The sequence below is a fragment of the Zootoca vivipara genome, chromosome 4 (assembly GCF_963506605.1).
Source record: "Zootoca vivipara chromosome 4, rZooViv1.1, whole genome shotgun sequence".
NCBI classification, from domain to species: Eukaryota; Metazoa; Chordata; class Lepidosauria; order Squamata; family Lacertidae; genus Zootoca; species Zootoca vivipara.
Genome location: NC_083279.1, coordinates 64,608,464 through 64,628,120, shown reverse-complemented (window position 1 = coordinate 64,628,120; position 19,657 = coordinate 64,608,464). Strand labels below are relative to the sequence as shown.

Here is a 19,657-nt window from a genome sequence, read left to right as displayed (position 1 = left end):
TCGCCGTATCTGGTCGCAGTGGCGGCGCCAACATTGCCCCCCTTCCGTTAGTACCTCGTACGACACGGGACCGGTCACCTTGGTGACTGTGGCGGGTACCCATGCTGGGCCTGCCCCAAAATTCTTTGCATACACTGGGTCCTGGGCCACAATTGTCCGGGGGTTCCTGCCTTTCCCCACCACTACCTCATCCTGAGCTCTGTCGGGGTGAAGTCGGTCCAGTCTAGTTGCAAGGCGCCGGCCCATTAGTAATTCAGCTGGGCTCCGGCCCGTCGTTGTGCTTGGGGTGCTGTGCTGTGCTAGAAGAAATGCGGCAAGGCGGTATTCCCAGTCCCCTTGTGTCATGCGGCGGAGGCTGTCCTTGGTGGTCCGCACCATGCGCTCCGCTTGGCCATTGGTGGCAGGGTGGAATGGTGCTGAGCGGATGTGGCGGATGGCGTTCTGCGCTGTGAAGGTCTGGAACTCCTCTGACGTGAATGCGGTTCCATTGTCCGAGACGAGGGTGTCAGGGAGTCCGTGGGTCGCAAACAGCTTACGTAGTACCCGGATGGCTGCCGCCGTAGAAGTGGATGGTACCAGTGCGACCTCCAGCCATTTGGTGTAGGAATCCACCACTATGAAGAATGTTTTTCCCTGGAAGGGGCCAGCGAAGTCCACGTGCAAGCGTGACCATGGATGTCGGGCGGACTCCCAGGGCTGGACTGGGGCCCTTGGGGGATCCGGGCGGGATTCTTGGCAGGTCTGGCAGTGTTGGACCCAGGCCTCTATCTCTCTGTCAATCCCCGGCCACCACACATAACTCCTGGCAAGGGCCTTCATCCTCACTACCCCTGGGTGTGTCTCGTGTAGGGCTGTGAGGACCCTTTTGCGGAGGGGCTGGGGAACAACAACCCTGCTTCCCCATAACAGGCACCCCTTGTGGGCCGACAGTTCATGTTTGCGGTTTGTGTAGCCAGCAAATTCTGGCCCGGGGCTGCTGCTGGGCCATCCTCGCCACACCCAGTCCAGGACCCGGGAGATGACCCTATCTTTTGTGGAATGGTGCGCAACTTCTTGTGCCTGAATGGGTCGGTCGGGAAGCAGCTCCAGGGTCATAACCTCTTGCGCAGGCGCTGGGTCGGGGCCTGTTTCTGGTAGTGGTAGTCTGCTGAGGGCGTCTGCGTGGCCCATCGCCTTCCCAGGGCGGTGGATTAGTGCATACTGGTAGCCGGCAAGGAAAATTGACCACCTGAGGACACGTGGAGACAACACTTGGGGGGTCTGCTTCTCAGGGGCAAACAGGCCAAGCAACGGCTTGTGGTCAGTCACTATGGTAAAGGGCCGCCCGTACAAGAAATCATGGAATTTTTTTACGCCCTTCACGATTGCCAGACCCTCCTTGTCAATCTGTGAGTAGTTTCGTTCGGCTGCAGCAAGCGTCTGGGAGAAGTATGCCACCGGCACCTCTCTTCCATCCGGGAGTTGGTGTCCCAGGACAGCGCCGATGCCATAGGGAGAGGCGTCGCATGCCAGCACCACTGGCAGCCTCTCGTCGAAGTGTGCTAAGACCGAGTTCGAGACGAGCAAGTCCTTGACTGCCTGGAATGCGGCCCTTTGTCGCTGGCCCCACACCCAAGGGGCCCTTTTATCTAGGAGTCTGTGTAGGGGCTCCGCTACCGCTGCCTTATGGGGAAGGAAGGCATGGTAAAAGTTCAATAGTCCCAAGAATGACTGAAGTTCGGGCTTGCTCTTGGGCGCTGGGGCCTCACAAATGGCCCGTACCTTGTCACCGGTTGGATGGACCCCTTCTGCGTCCACCTTAAATCCCAGAAAGTCCACCTGCGGCACTCCCAGTAAACACTTTTCCCGCTTCACCTTGAGGCCCGCCGTCTGGAAACGGTGCAGGACGGAGCGGAGGCGGTCCTCAAATTCCTCTGGTGTGGGCCCGGCGATCAGTACATCATCGAAGAAGGGGGTGACACCAGGAATCCCTTTAAGGAGAGAGTCCATTAGATTCTGGAATATGCCTGGTGCCACGCTAACGCCAAATTGCAGCCGCTTTACTCTGAATGCCCCTCTGTGCGTCACAATCGTGTGAGCCTCTGCTGTGGCTTCGTCCACAGGCAACTGTTGATACGCTTGGGCCAAGTCCAGTTTGCCAAAGATTTTTGACCCAGCCAGGGTGGCGAGGACATGGCTGACCACTGGCACTGGGTATGCATGGGCCGTGAGAGCCTTGTTTATGGTGCATTTGTAGTCTGCACAGATGCGGACCGAACCGTTAGGCTTGACGGGTGTGACAATTGGAGTTTCCCAGGGGGCGTTGGGCACCGGCTCCAGCACTCCTTGCTCCACGAGCCGGTCCAATTCCTCGTCTATGCGGGGTTTCAGGGCAAACGGGACCCGGCGGGCCTTGTGCCTGATGGGTCGTACAGCGGGGTCTAGCTGTAGGGCAATGGGGGGTCCTGTATATCGTCCCAATGCCCCATCGAAAACCCCTGGAAACTCTTTGCATATGGCGTCCACGTCCACTTGTAAGCTAGTGCGGTTCACCCCGGTAACGGCTAGCCCCAGAGGTCCAAACCATGCCAGTCCCAGTAAGCTAACGTAGGGGCCCTTAACTACCAGCAAGTCCAATTGTTGCTTTCGCCCTCGATATTGCACCCTGAAGGTCCCCACCCCCATAGTAGGGACCTTACGTTTCTGGAAGTCCCGGAGGGTGAATGGGGCCGGCCTTAGTTTGGGACCCCCATTAGGGCACAGTTCCCTTAATGTTCGGGCCGAGATTATGGATAGAGTTGAACCCGTGTCCAGCTCCATGCGGCATGGGGCTCCCTCTATCTGTACCTCTATATAAATTTTCTCTGTGCTGGGATGGGGCAACTGGAATACCTGGTAGTCCGTGATCTCCGTCGAGTTGCCTTGGTGCATGGTGCCGTGTGACCTGGGGCTCCTGGGTCGGTCATCTGATGCTTGTCGACGGGTGAGTCGAGCCCGACACACACGGGCGATGTGTCCCAATTTTCTGCACTGCCTGCACTCTGCGTTGCGGAAACGACAGGTCCTCCTCTCGTGGTTCTCCCCGCAGCTTGCACAGTTCCCTCCTTCTCGTCGAGGCTGCTGTGGTGTGTGTGCTGCTTGAGTGCGCCGCTGTACTCGGTGTACTTCCTCCCTGTCAGATTCGGATTCGTCGGTGAGGTCTTCGTGGTAGACCCTCGGTTGGGATGGCGGGGCCGGTCGTGCCTCTTGCGTTGACCTCTCGGCGGCTTCGGTTGCCAGGGCTTCCTCCAGAGCAATCTGGAACGTGAGGTCTTTTTTGGCGTAGAGGCGTCGTTGCAACATCTCGTCCCTCAGGCCACCGACGAGGCGGTCACGAAGCATGTTCTCCAATTCTGAGAAGTTGCATAACCGGGCGGCTTGGCGGAGGGAGGTCACAAACCCAGTTATGGTTTCCCCCGGGGCTTGCCGTTTTGCGTAGAAGGCATTTCGGCAAGCTACCACCGAGGGCTGTGGTGAGAAGTGCTCCTTCAGCCGTTCCATTATTGTTTTGTAAGAGACGGTAGCGACATCTCTAGGTGCAAGGAGAGCCCGGGCGATTTCAAACGTCTCCTCTCCACAGACGCTGAAGAATGTCGCCCTCTTCATGGCATCGTTGGTGACTTCTTTCGCTTGCAGGAGGAAGTTGAAACGGGCGGCGTACCCTTCCCAGTCTCCTGATGCTGGTTTGAATGGCGAGAAGCTGCTGTCGGTTGCCATTCTGGGTTCCTTGGGTCCTGGAGCTGAAGCCTGGATGCACGGTGCGATGCAGCGGTGCAGCAGGTGGCGGTGCTGCGGTGCAGTGCGTGGTGGCGGTCAGCTCAGCAGGATCCCACCTTCGTCGCCAGTGAAATATACTCGGAGTCAAGAGTGAATTTCATGCTCTTTATTCAGCTCATAGTCATCAAGGAGGAGAAGAGAAGACGAATCGCTCTTTTCCCAAAACCATCTGCTTATATACATTATTTACACAATGGGCCTTGCGTGATTGGCTACTTCAGGGCTACACCTGTGGGCCAATTATATTGTGGATTGACTTTTGCCTGCAGCCTGATTGGCTGCTCCTACAGGCCAATCAGGTAGCAGATTCACTTCTGCCAGCCGCCTGATTGGCTGCTCCAGCAGGCCAATCAGGTTGCGGATTCACTTCCACCTGGAGTTGGATTGGGTAGCTCCCGCTGATTCTGAATCCTATTGTTCTAGGATTCAGCTCAGTACATAACAGTGACCTTGGGCTAGTCACACTTCTTTGAAGTCTCTCAGCCCCACTCACCTCACAGAGTGTTTGTTGTGGGGGAGGAAGGGGAAGGAGAATGTTAGCCGCTTTGAGACTCCTTCGGGTAATGATAAAGCGGGATATCAAATCCAAACTCCTTTCTCTACAAGAAAACCTTTCTCTACAGGAACAATAATTGACAAAGCCAATTCAGCCCTGCCAAATGTATTTTATTCCTTGCGGGGTCTTTGGGGCACAGCTAATGGATGCACATTTGACATAGGTTTTATTTCCAACTTCTTTCACCAGTCTGAACAATAGTAAGCTTCCTATTTCTGATGAAGTGGGTGGAAATTCCTCAAGAGTTACGGTTGCCCCCTACATATGCGGCCTTTAAGAATCAGATCCAGAGAGGTTTCTTCTTCTTCAGCCCTATAGAAACAGTTGCCAGGGTTACAGAACACTTTAATCCATTTTAATTGCACAAGCCTAAATACCTGGTATGCACCTGAATCTCTCCAGTAGAAATAGTGACAGTCTGGAGGCAACCGTAGTGTCCCTAAGGCACCTTGGGATCCACCGAACAGTGAGATCAAGTGTTATGATTTCAGGCGCATCAACCAACCACTTCAAAAATTCTTATGTGGGAATGCTAAGACTTGTGGCACTGCTGAGACACAAAGTGCTTGCTGCAGGGCAGGAGGCGCCGATACTCCTGGTATATCACTGCTGCTGCTGCTGCAAGCCCGGTGCATCTCATATTGCAGGCACTACAACTCCCATCATCTGTAGCTAACAGGACCAGTGGTCAAGGATGGTGGGAATTGTAGTCCCAAAACATCTGGAGGGCTGAGTTTGGGGATGCCTGTCATATTAGCTTGAGATGCTACAGAATTTTCGGGCCTGGATTGCCAGGATATGAAGTCGCAGTTACAACATTTTTTTGTTGTCGCTGCTTGTAATATCATTGGAGCTTCTCCAGTGGGTAATCTGTGACAACTGTTTTATGGCACAAGCACATATGAGGAATAAAATTAACATCAAGTACAGCGACGCTCCTCACTAGAGACTATTCAGCAAGATAATTTGCTCACACTTCCCTGCCACCCCCCAAGAGCCTCTAATGAGAGTAAGAGAGAGAGAGACAAGGGATGAATAAGAACACACTTTAATTTGTGACTGCAGGCATGCTAGCACAGCAGTCTGGGAGCCATGTTCCATCTCTGACTGCAGGTGTGATAATGATCAAGGATTCCTTTTTGCCCTTATCTGTTCTCAAGGACAAAAGACAGAGACGGATGCTTAAGGATTAGAATGTATGCTTTGCTTGGGATCTGTTTTCAAACACCTAGAATATGTTGCAATAAGAACAATGGGAAGGAACATTTACAGCAAAGGAAAGCTGCTGCTTCTGGGGGGGGGTTGCTTCTTACTCATGTCTTACACCATACTTTGGATGTGTTTATTTATTTGAAATAATCTATATATTGCCTTTCCAGCCACAATGGTTATCAAAGCTGTTTGCACCTGATCAAACAGATTGAATGAACTGCAATGTTTGGAGTTGGATAAAAAGAAAGGAACCACTAGAATCAGTCAAGAATTTAGTACAATTGTCTCCAACTTTTTCAGAGCCCTAGAATCAAATTCATGTTGTAGAAATTTACAGTACCCGTTATTGGGGTTCAGGAAGGGCCAAGACAGGGGAAAGCTTTCAACATTTGTGGCAGCCCTGTTAAGGGAGATGTTGTCTCCCTTAATTATGCCTCAGGCTGCACATGCAAACCACAGCCCATTTCCTCGACCCCATGATGAAAATAAACTCTGGGACTTTGTGGACAAAGTTCTTAGATACCCAGTCAAAGAAGACATTGCAGAGGGCATGGAGAGCTAAGATGGGGCCAAAACAGTGATAAAATCATGATATTTCCTGACTACACGAAGGAGGTTGTAGAGGCCTAGGAGACATTTTCTGGTGCAGAAACACAGCTCAAGAGCACAGCATCATACAGAATTACAGTGGTCCCTCGACTTACGAAGTACTCGACTTATGAAATTGCGAGTTACGGATGGGAAAAAATGGTCGCACGCTTACCTTTTTTTCGACATCCGAAAGGAAAACCGTTGCGGTTTAGATGGGATTTTCTTGACTTACAAATTTTAGATGCGGTTTACTTGACTTACAAATTTTTCCGTTTCCAATGCATTCCTATGGAAAACAGCTTTTTTCGACTTACAAACTTTTCGACCTACGAATGTGCATTCGGGACGGATTAAATTCGTAAGTCGAGGGACCACTGTATCTTCATTACATTTCCCACACTTTTCTGCGTCAGCATTAATGGGAGAGTCCAGTCCTTTAAGGACCCCAATGTGGCTGAAGACTTCCTCAACATCACTTGCATAGTTCTACGCTATGCCTCAGAATAAAGGTTAAGTCTTCTTCTTGCTGGAAAAGCACTGGAGAAACTGAGTCTGTGTAGACATTACTGGCTTAAACCACAGCTGCGTCATTCTTTTTCACAATTTGGATTGAAGATGGTTTGGGGGAAAGCACATCCAAGGGCAGCAATGCACAAGAAATGACAGGATAGATACAGGATAGATATGGCTTCTGACTAATGCTGAGTGCATTGGAAGCAGAGTAAATGTGTGGGGGGGGTTGGGTTTACACAACATGAGCAACTGTGCTATCTGCAATCTGTATTTCTGGTAGACCAACTGGTGTCAGTTACAAGAAAGTTTGGGACAGAAATAATGCATAACCACAAATGCTTACCTTTTACACAAGACCTCAGGTCACCTGGAATCCCGGAAGTCTGTAATGGACTCGTAAAAATTTCCGTTCGAAATGAAGCCAGGCACTCTGTTAAAGCACAAGCAATTTTAGATGTTTATTTATTCACTATATTTATAGGCTGCTTTTCAGGGCTGTCCCTCTCAAGGAAAATCAAGCTCCATATTGAAAGACAGTAACCACTACAACCACAATCTACTGTTCTAAAGATTCTTAAGGACGGTCTTCCACATTCAGCTAAATCACACAGTGGAGGAATTCTGGCATTGTCTTGCTTCAGACTGTAGAGGACTACTGGTGAGTTGTAGGGAGTTTGTTTGTTTTTTAAAAGGCTCTCCCACATCCCACATACAAAAGGAATTTGAAGTAGCCTTCTCCCTTCAATGCTGCCTTTTCATGTGCACAGGTAACAATAAAAAACTCGATCCTCCACCTGTAGACTGAACGTGAAATGGTAGAACCATGTGGTTTTGCTGCTTGCGCAGCTCAGGGATCACCCACACTTCTGTTTGTGCTGCGATTTCTAGGCACAAGCCTGTGATTTGTGGGAATGGGTCTAAGTGGGTTTCCCTGGGGAAAGGGGCAGGACAAAATATCAGCAATGCTCGGACCCGTACAAATCACAGAAATTGTGCCTAGAAATTGTGGCACAGATGGAAGTCCTGTCAGAATCAGAAGAGGCACATTTCTTTTTCATTACAAAAGAGATCATAGGACTGGAAGAAAATGAAGGCCACCCAGATGTTCAAACGTAAGTCCCTTCAAGCACTAGAAATCTATAAGAGCTAGGGATGGGTAGCATATTTTGCTAGAGCTTGAATAATATTATACTCTTTAGCAGTGCTTTCCCCCCAGAGGGCACTCAAGGGTACGCAGTACCAGCACCTCTCTTTTGTTGTTGCTAAAAAGTATGGCACTTACTGTGACAACTTCAGGGCGAGTACTAGCACCTATTTTTCCAGGAAAAAAGCACTGTTCTTTAGTGGTAAAGTTATGTAACTTTGTTTTGGTACTCCATATCTGACTATTTCTGCCTGGTTTCACAACTGATAGCAATCTGATTCTGGCAAAAAACAAAATACCAAATGTACTAAATACGATTAAACATTTTTTTAATAAAATGCATGTCAAGACAGTACAACATTATAGTGCGCCCACCAACAGAAAGCTGACAAAACACTCCCAGGTACAGAAGGTGGGTGTAGACAAGGAATATGATTGCTCAAGCATAAAAAGAGTGCTTAATGCTGTACAGGGAAGGAAAGAATGAGAAATCTCAGAGTAATCAGCCATTACTGCCCAAGAACTGGCTGGTATTGCAACAATCCTAAACACATTTACCTTTGAGCAAGCCCCATGAAGCTCAGCTGAGATTATTTCAAATCGGGCAGCAAAAGACAGCAACATCTGGCTTGCTGCCATTTCATGTGTCCCTCAATGCCTTTTAGATCAATTCCCATACTGCTATGCCTACTGTGGAATGACACGCAGCCACAAAGCTGCTGCTTTATTTATTTGGACAAAAAATAAGTGGTCATGCCCTTCTGTCCCAGGAATGTGACCTCCAGGGCAGCTAAGGCTACAGTACAACAATCTAAAACCACACCAACAAAAAGCAATATCCATTTGCCTGAATGTCACTCGATAATCAAACTTTGCCAGCAGCAAAGGCCTGTTGAAAGAGCAGCTCTTTTTTTTTACTTTTTTTGCAGAAGGCAGGGAGAAAAGAGGTCAGCCAGGTTTCCAGGGGAAGGTGTTTCAGAATTGACAAAAATGTCGCTCCCCATTTATGCCAGATGCATATTTACTTTTGTTGGGGCACAAAGCAATGCTTGCTCTGATTACCACAATGAAACTCATATGGAAGGAAGTGGCCAAGGTAACTATTTCAACTTGTGGGTCCCATTTCATGAATCTTTCCCATCTGATTGCCACCACATGGGAAAAGCATGTGGAAAGCATGTGTGGGTGGGTGGGGGTATTGCATGACCTCACCTGCCTGTGTGGTTGTGCTACTTGCCCATATATTGGTGCCACAGAGACAGCATTAAAGGGAAGAGGGCCCCATATGGCTTGGTGAACAACAACAACAACAACAACAACAACAACAATACCTTGCCCCTCTGGCCGGGCCTCCCCAGCCACTCTCAGAATATTAAAAACATGATAAAATATCAAACATTATAAACTTCCCTAAACCAGGATGCTTTCAGATGTCTTCTAAAAGTCAGATAATTGTTTATTTCCTTGACATCTGATGGGAGGGCGTTTCACAGGGTGGGTGCCACCACCGAGAAGGCCCTCTGCCTGGTTCCCTGTAACCTCACTTTTCGCAGTGAGGGAACCGCCAGAAGGCCCTCGGTGCTTGACTTCAGTGTCTGGGCTGAACGATGGGAGTGGAGACGCTCCTTTGGGTATACTGGGCTGAGGCCGTTTGGCGAAGTCTTTAGTCAGTCTTCTTTCAATGACATAATTGCTCCTAAGAAAACTTTCTCCCAATAATTGCTACTGCAGACAGAAGCTAGAAAGCAGGGCAGTGGGTGATCTCATAGGGAGATGCTAGTCTTGCTGGATTGAAGAAAATATGGCATTAACAGAGAACAGTTCTGTGCTGTGCATCCTGCTTTCAATGAAAAGCACCCCATATAGTGTCACAGTGGGGCAGCTATAATGGGAGATGCTACCCAGACAGACAAGTACTTACATGCTTTGCAAATATAATCACATTAAGCAGTCTCACTAACTGCAAATCCAATTTTCTCCTAAAATCTTTTGAAGAAAAAAAATGTTCTTTTTTGTCATCTAAATGTTAAATAAGTAAATAAATTTGTGCTTTTTAAAATGAAACTTACCTAAATATCGGGGGTAGAAATAATCCTGTGTTTAAAAAGAAAAAGGAAGAAAGGCAGATCCCATTAGAATGTAAATCAAATAGGAGAAACAGGTTAATTGTTTGCACTGCTTAGGATGATAATTAAAATTTGCTTGTGCTGTAACTGTAATAGGTCATAAAGAAACTGAATTTATCCATTTTTAGTATTTGCTGCTTGTTTAATAGTTTAATTAAATAGTTTTTTAATGCAACTCACAAAATATTTATTAAGTAAAGTGCGGCAAAACAGCCTAACTTTGAAAATACTTCTTGAGGAACCATCAAACTTGAGATCAGGTTACGTTATCCTTTCAAATTATGTGGCTAAGAACCTGTTACTGAGCTCACTATTCAATCTCATTTGTGATTTCAAAGAATGAGATGGGGCATCTTTGCTTGGTCACTCTAGAACAGGCATCCCCAAACTTCGGCCCTCCAGATGTTTTGGACTACAATTCCCATCTTCCCTGACCACTGGTCCTGTTAGCTAGGGATCATGGGAGTTGTAGGCCAAAACATCTGGAGGGCCGCAGTTTGGGGATGCCTGCTCTAGAACCTGGAGGTTCCATAATTTTAAGGTCACACCTTAAAGACATCAGTGTATAGTCTGGGATCATGGTCAAGTGCTAAGGGCCACCTGACCTAACAATAACAATAATTTATTATTTATATGCCACCCATCTGACTGGGTTGCCCCAGCCATTCTGGGTGGCTTCCAGCAAATTAAAATATCAGTAACAAGAGCTGATAAAAGCTCTGTTGCATAGTCATTCTCTATCAAAGTGAAGATGAAATATGAGCAATAATTAAATGACACAAGAGCATTATAAAGAGCTGTATAAATTTGAACTAAAGCCATAATATGGAGAAATCCCATATACCGTCACTTGCTCAATGATGTGAAAGTGTACATAGGAGCTGGATAGACTATTAAAACCCTCAACAAAGGCTCCTAGTATTTAGGTTTGCTAGAGAATTCAGAATAGTGTATAAATATGTGCTTCATTATAGCTGTTAAATAAGTGCATGTACACATCTTGAACATTAGAAGGGAATGTTACTGGCTGCCCATACACTGCCAGGCTTGGTTCCAGTTTCTTGGATTAATTTATAAGACCCTTAACAACTTGGAAACAGCATATCAGGGACGTCCTGCACTGTCAGCAAGGTATTTGGGGGAGTCACTCTTAGTGGTCCCCTGTGGCTTGGATACATGGCTCATATCCATCAGGAGCCACACATGCACTATTGTGGGCTTAATTTTGTGGAACTCCCTTCCAGTTAAGGACAGATATTTCCCATCCATGTTTAAATAAATAAATAATCTGCCTTGGTCAGACCACACCTGGAGTACTGCGTCCAGTTCTGGGCACCCCACTTTAAGAAGGATATTGACAAGCTAGAATGTTTGCAGAAGAGGGTGACCAAGATGATCAAAGGTCTGGAAACCAAGCCCTATGAGGAACGGTTGAGAGAGTTGGGTATGTTTAACCTGGAAAAGAGGAGACTGAGAGGAGATGTGATAGCCATCTTCAAATATTTAAAGGTCTGTCACATGTAGGAAGAAGAAGAAGAAGAAGAAGAAGAAGAAGAAGAAGAAGAAGAAGAAGAAGAAGAAGAAGAAGAAGAAGAAGAAGAAGAAGAAGAAGAGAGGAGGAGGAGGAGGAGGAGGAGGAGGAGGAGGAGGAGGAGGAGGAGGAGGAGTTTGGACTTGATATCCCACCTTTCACACCCCTTAAGGAGTCTCAAAGCAGCTAACAATCTCCTTTCCCTTCCTCCCCTACAACAAACACTCTGTGAGGTGAGTGAGGCTGAGAGACTTGAGAGAAGTGTGACTAGCCCAAGGTCACCCAGCAGCTGCATGTGGAGCCACTACATCACGCTGGAGATGGAGCACACTTGCTTTCCCCTGCTCTGGAAACCAATGGTTTCATGTTACAAGAAAGGAGATTCCAACTCCACATCAGGAAGAACTTTCTGATGGTAAGAGTTGTTCAACAGTGGAACATGCTCCTTCGGAAGGTGGTGGGCATTGCTTCATTGGAGGTTTGAAGCAGAGGTTGGATGGGCATCTGTCGTGGATGCTTCAGTTTAGATTCCTGCTTGCAGGGGGTTGGACTAGACAACCCTCAGGGTCCCTTTCAATTCTACAATTCTATGATTCTATAAATCACAGAAGTAGGCTATGCTCTACCAAGACTACTTGCTAGCCTTAGTAACTGGAAACTGTCCTTAGTCTTAAGAGCTCTTACCGTTTCAGGGTTATTTTCAAAGACCTCTCTGGCTTCCTCCTTGTTGCAGTATTCTTCAATGCACTCCCGCTCCAAATTCCCCTTCTTGCTTTCTTCCATAAAGGAGTTTGCTCGACGTTTTCTGGCAAGAAACTCTGATGCATGATGCTCAGATAAAACTTTTAAAAAACAAACATTTTGCGTGTAAGAGGCTCTGCCGTGCAACCAAGCAATGTCTTAGATTAAAATACTGTATAACAAATATAATATAACAAAGATATAAAGTTAAGATTTTGGTGACCACGTGGGCCACTATTAAACCAGCATAACTAATGAATGTCAGCATTGCTTTGTTTTTGTGTGCGTGTGCCGAAAATCCTAACCCACTGAGAACTTGATAAACATATTAAGAACACGACAAATTCCCCATAAAGCCAACTGGGATAATTAAGAATGAACCTATGGAGTGCCATGAAGTTTGGAAAATCTTCCACAGAAGCAGCCAGTTTCTGGACTATTTCTGGACAATTTCACATGGCAACAGAAATCTCGTTTCCACTCAGTTAGAAGTGAAACTAAGTAGACCTGAAGATGTCTTTCAGGATAGCAGCAAGCAAGAACCCTCCATACATCCTCAAAGTGTACTGTACTGGGAACTGTAGTTTGTTAGAGGTGCTGAGAATTGTAGCTCTGTAAAGGCTAAACTACAGTTTCCACAATTCTTTGAGAAAAGCCATGTGCTTCAAATGAATAGTGTGGGTGGGAACAGGGTGGTGGGGCACAACAGCCTAGCATGTTTCCAGCACCTATAACCTACCCATAGCTGCCAAGTACCCCGTTTCCCCGGGAAACCACCGTATTTTCTTACCGTTTCCCACAGGTGTCCCGAACGGCAAAATACCCCGTATTCCCCTGGATTGCAGAGCTCCTGTCGGCGGCCATGTTGCTTCTACGCACTTCCGGACATGCGTAGAAGCGACTTCCGATGCCGCTGTACCCATTTCCAAAATGTCCGCAGCACCAGAAGTTACTTCTACGCATGTACGGAAGTGCGTAGAAGTGACTTCTGGCACCGCTCTGCCCATTTCCAAAATGTCCGCAGCGCCAGAAGTTATTTCATACAGAAAGTATCATGGTGATCAGGCTCCTCATGTGATGCACATCCACATAAGAGAGAACATTGGCCACATCCATGCCACACTAACAGTCATGGAGAAGCTTGGGAACTGTAGTTTCTTAAGGGCATAAGGATATGTAGGCCTGGGGGATGGGCACCACAGTTCCCAGCGTTCTTTGGGGGAAACCATGACTGTTAAAGTGGTACGTATATGAGTTCTTGAAGTGTATGGTGCGGGTGTGACCACTGTAAAAAAACCAGCCACTCTAGAGTTTCCCCTGGCTTAGGTTGGGGGACAAATCGGGCAGGGAATAGTTGGTTTATCCTGGCGATCAAGCAACCATCTATACATAAGGAAAGGTGTGGGTGGGTTTTGAGCACCGCCTATTGTTTGCAATCCTCTCTAATAGTAAACACAGGGGGCTGAGCACCAGCAGAAAAGGAGCCAAAAGACCAATCACTGAAAACTATGAGATTGGTATCAAACCGGGGAACCTTGAGATTGCGAAAGTCTTAAAAAAAAAAAAAAAAACAGAGAGGGAGGGAATCTGCAAGCAATGAAGCCAGTGCAGTAGGAATGAACAAGCTCACTTTCCCACATACTGTTGAGTACTGGGCAGGGATGTATAAAAGAGGCCCCTGACAGCAGAGACTGATTGGCATGCAGAGCACTCTAGGGAGAGAACAAGTACACTCCAGCTAAACTAGGCTCAACTTCCTCCTACTGGCTTGGACTGGTCTGGTCTGTGGGTATTGATATGTATATGTGAGAAGAGTTTAGAAGATTGGACATTTCTATCTAGGTGACTGGGTAAAATGAACAAAATATTGAAATAGCCTAGTTATGCAGCTTTGTATACCTGAGTAAAGAATGGAGTAAAGAAAATACTACATTGGCAAATAGAAAAACAGATTTGTGCCTGAACAACTGCACAGCAAGACCATTCCATAGTTACGTCTGTAATGTGGGATTATCTGGAACTGTGCATTCTTTCCATATTTTTGCCTTGTTAATAATGTCCTGTGATTAAAAATCCAAGTAGTGAATAGGCAGGAAGGCGACTACTTCCATAGCCCTATGTAAATTTAGTAGACTCTTCTTTGTATGGCTTTTTAGACTGGAACTCAAGATATTTTACAAATTTTTAAAAAGTTATAAAATTAGTACATGAATGTGCTCATATCTGTAAGATATAATTACATGGCTTATCTAGCAAAATGTGCACACCAGTGTTTACTAAGAAAGAAATAAACCCTACCACCTAAAACTAAGCAATAAAATGACCTGTTGAGCCTTCCTGGGGAGGGTGTAGCCAGGGGCGGAGCAACAGGGGTGTGGTAGGGGCAATCCACCCCAGGTGCCACCACTAATGGGGGGGGGTGAAAAATCCTGGGCAGTGCGCCCCACGCGTCTCTCCTGGGAGAGACGCAGTGGCTTGGGCGCACGCAGGCTCTGCTGCCCAAAAGGTCCGCCTGCTGCCTCCCCCCAGCTGTAGGGTGGCTGAGGGGAAGGAGGCAGGCAGACTCCTTGGAGCCCCATGGCTGGCTGGCCCCGCCCCCATGCCACTGACCCCGCCCCCGCCCTGCTCCTCCCCAGGTACCCAATGGCTTGCTCCGCCCCTGGGTGTAGCATAACTTCAATACCACTAGCACTTCTTCAAGCACTAAAATCTTATATTCCTGTCAGAGGGAACATGCAGCAATGTATCATACAAGTGGACCTACAATAGATAGTTATGGAGTGCTCCTATTCAGGGCACTAGACATGACTTTCCCAAAGACACACCGTCCCACCACTACTGCCTGGTTTTATATTCCCCATCCCACAACAAACAGCTCAGCAACCTGTGGCCACTTAGAATGTAAAGAATGCTTTGTGCTGTTTGGGGGTGTCTCATCTCCCTGGTTAGACTTTCTCCCTCTGTATTTTTTAAAACTTCTGCGAAACTTGAGTTTCTCTGAACCCTGCTGTGAATGGTGCTCTTTTGGTTACTTAAGGAACAAAAGGTTACTTAAGGAACAAAAACAAATAATATGTTAGGATATACAGCTATAGGATATACAGCAACTGCTGCTAAAAATATTTTAAAAATCAATTTTGCTAGTCCAAATGGTTCAGAGCATTTCTCCACAATCAGGAGCATTATTCAGATAATAGACGAGGACAGTAATTTGGATAAATTTGCATTTCTAAATAAAAATACAGCCCTATTTATTTCAGCGGGACGCCTTCTGAGCAAATAAGATTTGGTTTAGGCCAGGGGGAGGTTGAGCAGGAACTCAGAGGAACTGAGTTCCCTTAACTTTTTAAAAATTAAATAAATATTGGGGGGGGGTCTGCGGGGGCTGGAACTGATATACTCCCAATGCCTGAGCCAAAAATCAATAAAGTTGTTGCCGTTTCTAATCCAGATCACTGTCTGCTTGAGTTTATTAATCACATCTTATATTTAGTCACTGCTGTATCTGTATGGCACTGTGACTGGCCCAGAATAAACAAACAAACAAACAAACTTTGTAGTGAGTCCCCCCACCTTTTCCCCCAGAAAAATAGCACTGGTTTGGGCTTTAGGAGTTTAAAGTCACTGAAAAGTGATTCATGAATAAGGCTTTTACTGTCAGGGAAAGAAGAAATCTTCTTGCATGTAGGTCATATGTTTCAATTCAAGTGAAAGGAAACTGACCCATTTAGAAGTGCTCCACTGCAATGCAGTGAGGCCTGCAAATCAAATGAGCTTTGGGCCCTTTCCAATCAAAAGTAGAGAGTATATTTTTTAATTTCTTATCTATTTGGGAGAATTTATATACAACTCAATATAGAAAATGCTAGAAAAATGGGACATTTTCAGTCTTGAAAGAACATACAAAATAAAATACAGAAAAACAGAAAAAAACATTTTCAGTAGTGTGGACAACAAGAGGGCAAAAAGAAAGAAAGAGAATGAGAAAGTTCTAATAAGGGTCTAAACAGGAATGGGAAACTTGAGCCCTCCAGATGTTGCTGAACTACAACTCCCATCATCCCTGACCTTTTGCTATGCTGATTGGGGCTGGTGCAAGTTGAAGTCCAGTCCTGGCCCAAAGCAAAGCACATTGGACGCTTGCTGGATATCCAAAAAGAGGGAATTCCACTAAATTAGGGTTGCCATACATCTGGGTTTCCTTGGACATTACCGGGATTTCAATGGCAGAAGTTCAGAGGGAATTTCTGAAATGCTAAAATACCTTGTTCCTGGTGGTTATGGAATGAATGTCAGAGCAGGTATGGAGTGGAACAGTTAAAAGTGCCTCACCTGAAAACTGCAATACCTGGCACACAGCAAATAAGGGAGTCCCTCAAATACGCTGGTCCCAAATTGTGTACAACTTCAGTATCAGCAAGACCTCAACCTGGCCTAGTAGCACAGTGGCAGCAAGTGCAGTTATTTCAGCAACATTATATGCTGGTGACAGGCTGTTCCATAGCTGTCAAGTTTTCCCTTTTCTCACGAGGGAGCCAGTGTGGTGTAGTGGTTAGGAGCGGTAGACTCGTAATCTGGGGAACCGGGTTCATGTCTCCGCTCCTCCACATGCAGCTGCTGGGTGACCTTGGGCTAGTCACACTTCTTTGAAGTCTCTCAGCCCTACTCACCTCACAGAGTGTTTGTTGTGGGGGAGGAAGGGAAAAGGAGATTGTGAGCCGCTTTGAGACTCCTTCGGGTAGTGATAAAGCGGGATATCAGATCCAAACTCTTCTTCTCTTCAGCATAAGGGGATTTCCCTTTAAAAAGGGGAGAACTTGACAGCTATGGGCTATTCTAGTCCGGAGTCTTGACTACTGCACTCTGAGCTAGTTGGAGGGACCAGAGCAACCAGTAATCCATCTCTGATGTCACCAATGCCTGCACTGCTGTGGATACAAGTTATACCTGTCAAGGAACAGCTGAAGTTGATCAGATGTACTCCTAGCCGCCTATTTGACCTAGCTATCTTTCTCAAGTCAACAGGGCACTTGCTTTTGGCTTCCAACGGATATGGACTTCACAGTTCAATAAAACAAAAGTAAAATTGAAACATTTTATTAGCCCCATGTTCAAATCATTGAATGCTTTGAGTTTCCTTCCAGTGCAGATCTTTTGAGGCAAAAACATTTTTTTTACAGCAGCATGGCATACATTGCACTTTCAAGATATATCTCGGTTCTACTAATACAATTGTAAGTTTTGCACAAGTTGCTTTCTACTTTATAAAAGTCAGTTGGCATTTGCTTGTTGGATCCTTGTCTTTGTTTAATTTGTTGAATATTTTTTTTTCTGTATTCTGCCAGAAGTAATATCTCCAGGAAAGCAAATTTGTGATCTATTAAGATTTATAACTTTGAAAAAACTTTTCTATGTACGGCATATCATTTCTGAATGAAAGCAATTCCAATCAAAATGTCTATCAAATAAAAGTGTTTTCCCATAGATCGCTGTGAGATGCAACAGATGTAATAAAACTTGTCAGACTGCTACAATAAAAATAATAAAACTTTTATGCTATCTTAAAAAAACACCCAGCTTTCCTAGCTATGTAACATCATTCTTTTAATTTAATTTTAAATCTTAGTTTTGGATGTCAACATTGAAAGCAGAGGCAAATTCTGTGTTACTTGAAAGCTAATGTTTCTGACATTTTGAACAAGCAATCCTAAACACATTTACCACGGATAACAAATCTCTCCTCATCCTCCTACATTAGGCTAGTGGGCATTGTGGTCATAGGCTATGAAAATGCCTTTCCCTTTTGCCCTCTATTGTAAAAGCTCAACAATCTCATCCCGCTACGCCCATGTTTAGGCCTGGTTTGCAAGTCACATTGTGCCATAGTTTAAAACAAGCTATGGTTTATTCTGAATGAACAGTGTGCTAATGCATACTGCTGAAAAGTTCTTGTAGTGCTCCTCCTCTGCTTCTGTTGCTGCTACACCAAGAAAAAAAACACCTTACGAATCCAAGAATGTAATGGTGAAAGAATACTGCCAAAAACTCGGACAAAATGAGAACTGACTCTTGATCAGAAAAAGAAACATTATTTTTTTTTGTTATTATCCTGTGTCAGATATTGCATAAACATTCTGCAGCACGGCATTGTTTTTAAGTGACCTCATTATTTTGCAGTAGTGGAAAACATGTTTATTTGTCAGTATTACTAATTACTTCTTCAGCACATTGATTGCTTCCTAGTCCTTAGCTCTGCTTTGCACAAAACTGATTGCTTCAGGATGGGGGATGGGGATTTGCTTGAGGAGAATAGGGTCACTTTTCCAACAAGAGCAGCTCTTTATAACCAAATTCAGCAATTCTCAGCCATACCGGATACAAATGAGCCAAATCAAGTTTACAGTTGTCCTCCGCACACATTCTGGAGAGCAAATTTCCTTGAACTCAATGGGATTTACTCCTGAGTAAACACACAAAGAAAATGTGCTGCATCTCTACTATTGCAGAAGTTTGTTGATGCAAGGATATATTCTTTGTACCCTCTTTGTTTTTTAAAACGTTTTGCAATTGTCATTACACACTACACAAGCAGCCAGCTGGAGCAAGAGGGCACCAGGACACAATTCTGAGTTTCACCGGAAAAGCAAACAAAAATGAACTTTTAACTAAAGTTGGGGATCCAACTGATTTTACTTACATGTCCTAGCTTCAGAGAGAGCGGTCGCTGAAATATACAGGCAGGAAATAAACAAGCAAGCCACGCAGTGAAGCCTCATCCTTTGGGGGAGTAGCTGCAGTGGGTTATGTAGGGCGTGTGTATCTGTTGGGGGTTAGGAAGGGGAGGGGGCTATTTGCATTTGCTGACAGGTCCCCTTTTAGCTGCTGCTTCTTCTCTGTTGACACCGTGCCTGGAATCAGGGAGGCAGCAGCAGGGGAAATGTTCAGACCTCCCCCTGTTGAGGGAGGGGAGGGAGGGGAGACTGGCTGGGGGCTGGAATCTGGTTGCATACAGAGGCAGGACATTTCCAGGAAACATTCCTGCTGCATTTCACACGGTGGGTAAACAGGAAGCAGGAGAGGGAACCTCGAGTCCCTATCTCAGAGGCTGTTGAACCTCCCTGGTGCTGGTTTCCAGCAGCTGACTGGAAAAGACATTGGAGAGAGAGAGAGAGAGAGAGAGAGATAGAGAGAGAGAGGGGGGGGAGGAGGGATATTAGAGACAAAGCTGCCTTTCCACCATATGTTTCCCCACTGGTTTCTTTAGCATTGCACTGCATCACCACCGGCCCACCGGCCTTATCCTGCTTTTCTTCCCCAAATCAAAGGCTGTCACTTGCCAGGTTGAGTTTATGTTTGACTGGACTTTGGTTTCTATTTATGTATTGATAGCAGCTAGTTTTCAGAAGCATACTGGAGACAGAGCCGAGCCCATGGGTAGGCAAACTAAG

At 46.0% G+C, this 19,657-nt stretch overlaps 1 protein-coding gene across 1 annotated transcript in view; it reads right to left on the bottom strand.

Moving 5' to 3' along the window:
• Positions 1-19,144, bottom strand: part of PROS1 (protein S) — a 38,014-nt gene extending 18,870 nt beyond the window's left edge. Inside the window, 4 exon segments of the mRNA XM_035115221.2 lie at positions 7,011-7,097; positions 9,881-9,905; positions 12,153-12,310; positions 18,907-19,144. Of these exon segments, the coding sequence (XP_034971112.2) occupies positions 7,011-7,097; positions 9,881-9,905; positions 12,153-12,310; positions 18,907-18,985 (349 nt within the window). The 5' untranslated portion in view covers positions 18,986-19,144.
• Between the last annotated feature and the right edge of the window lie 513 nt (positions 19,145-19,657).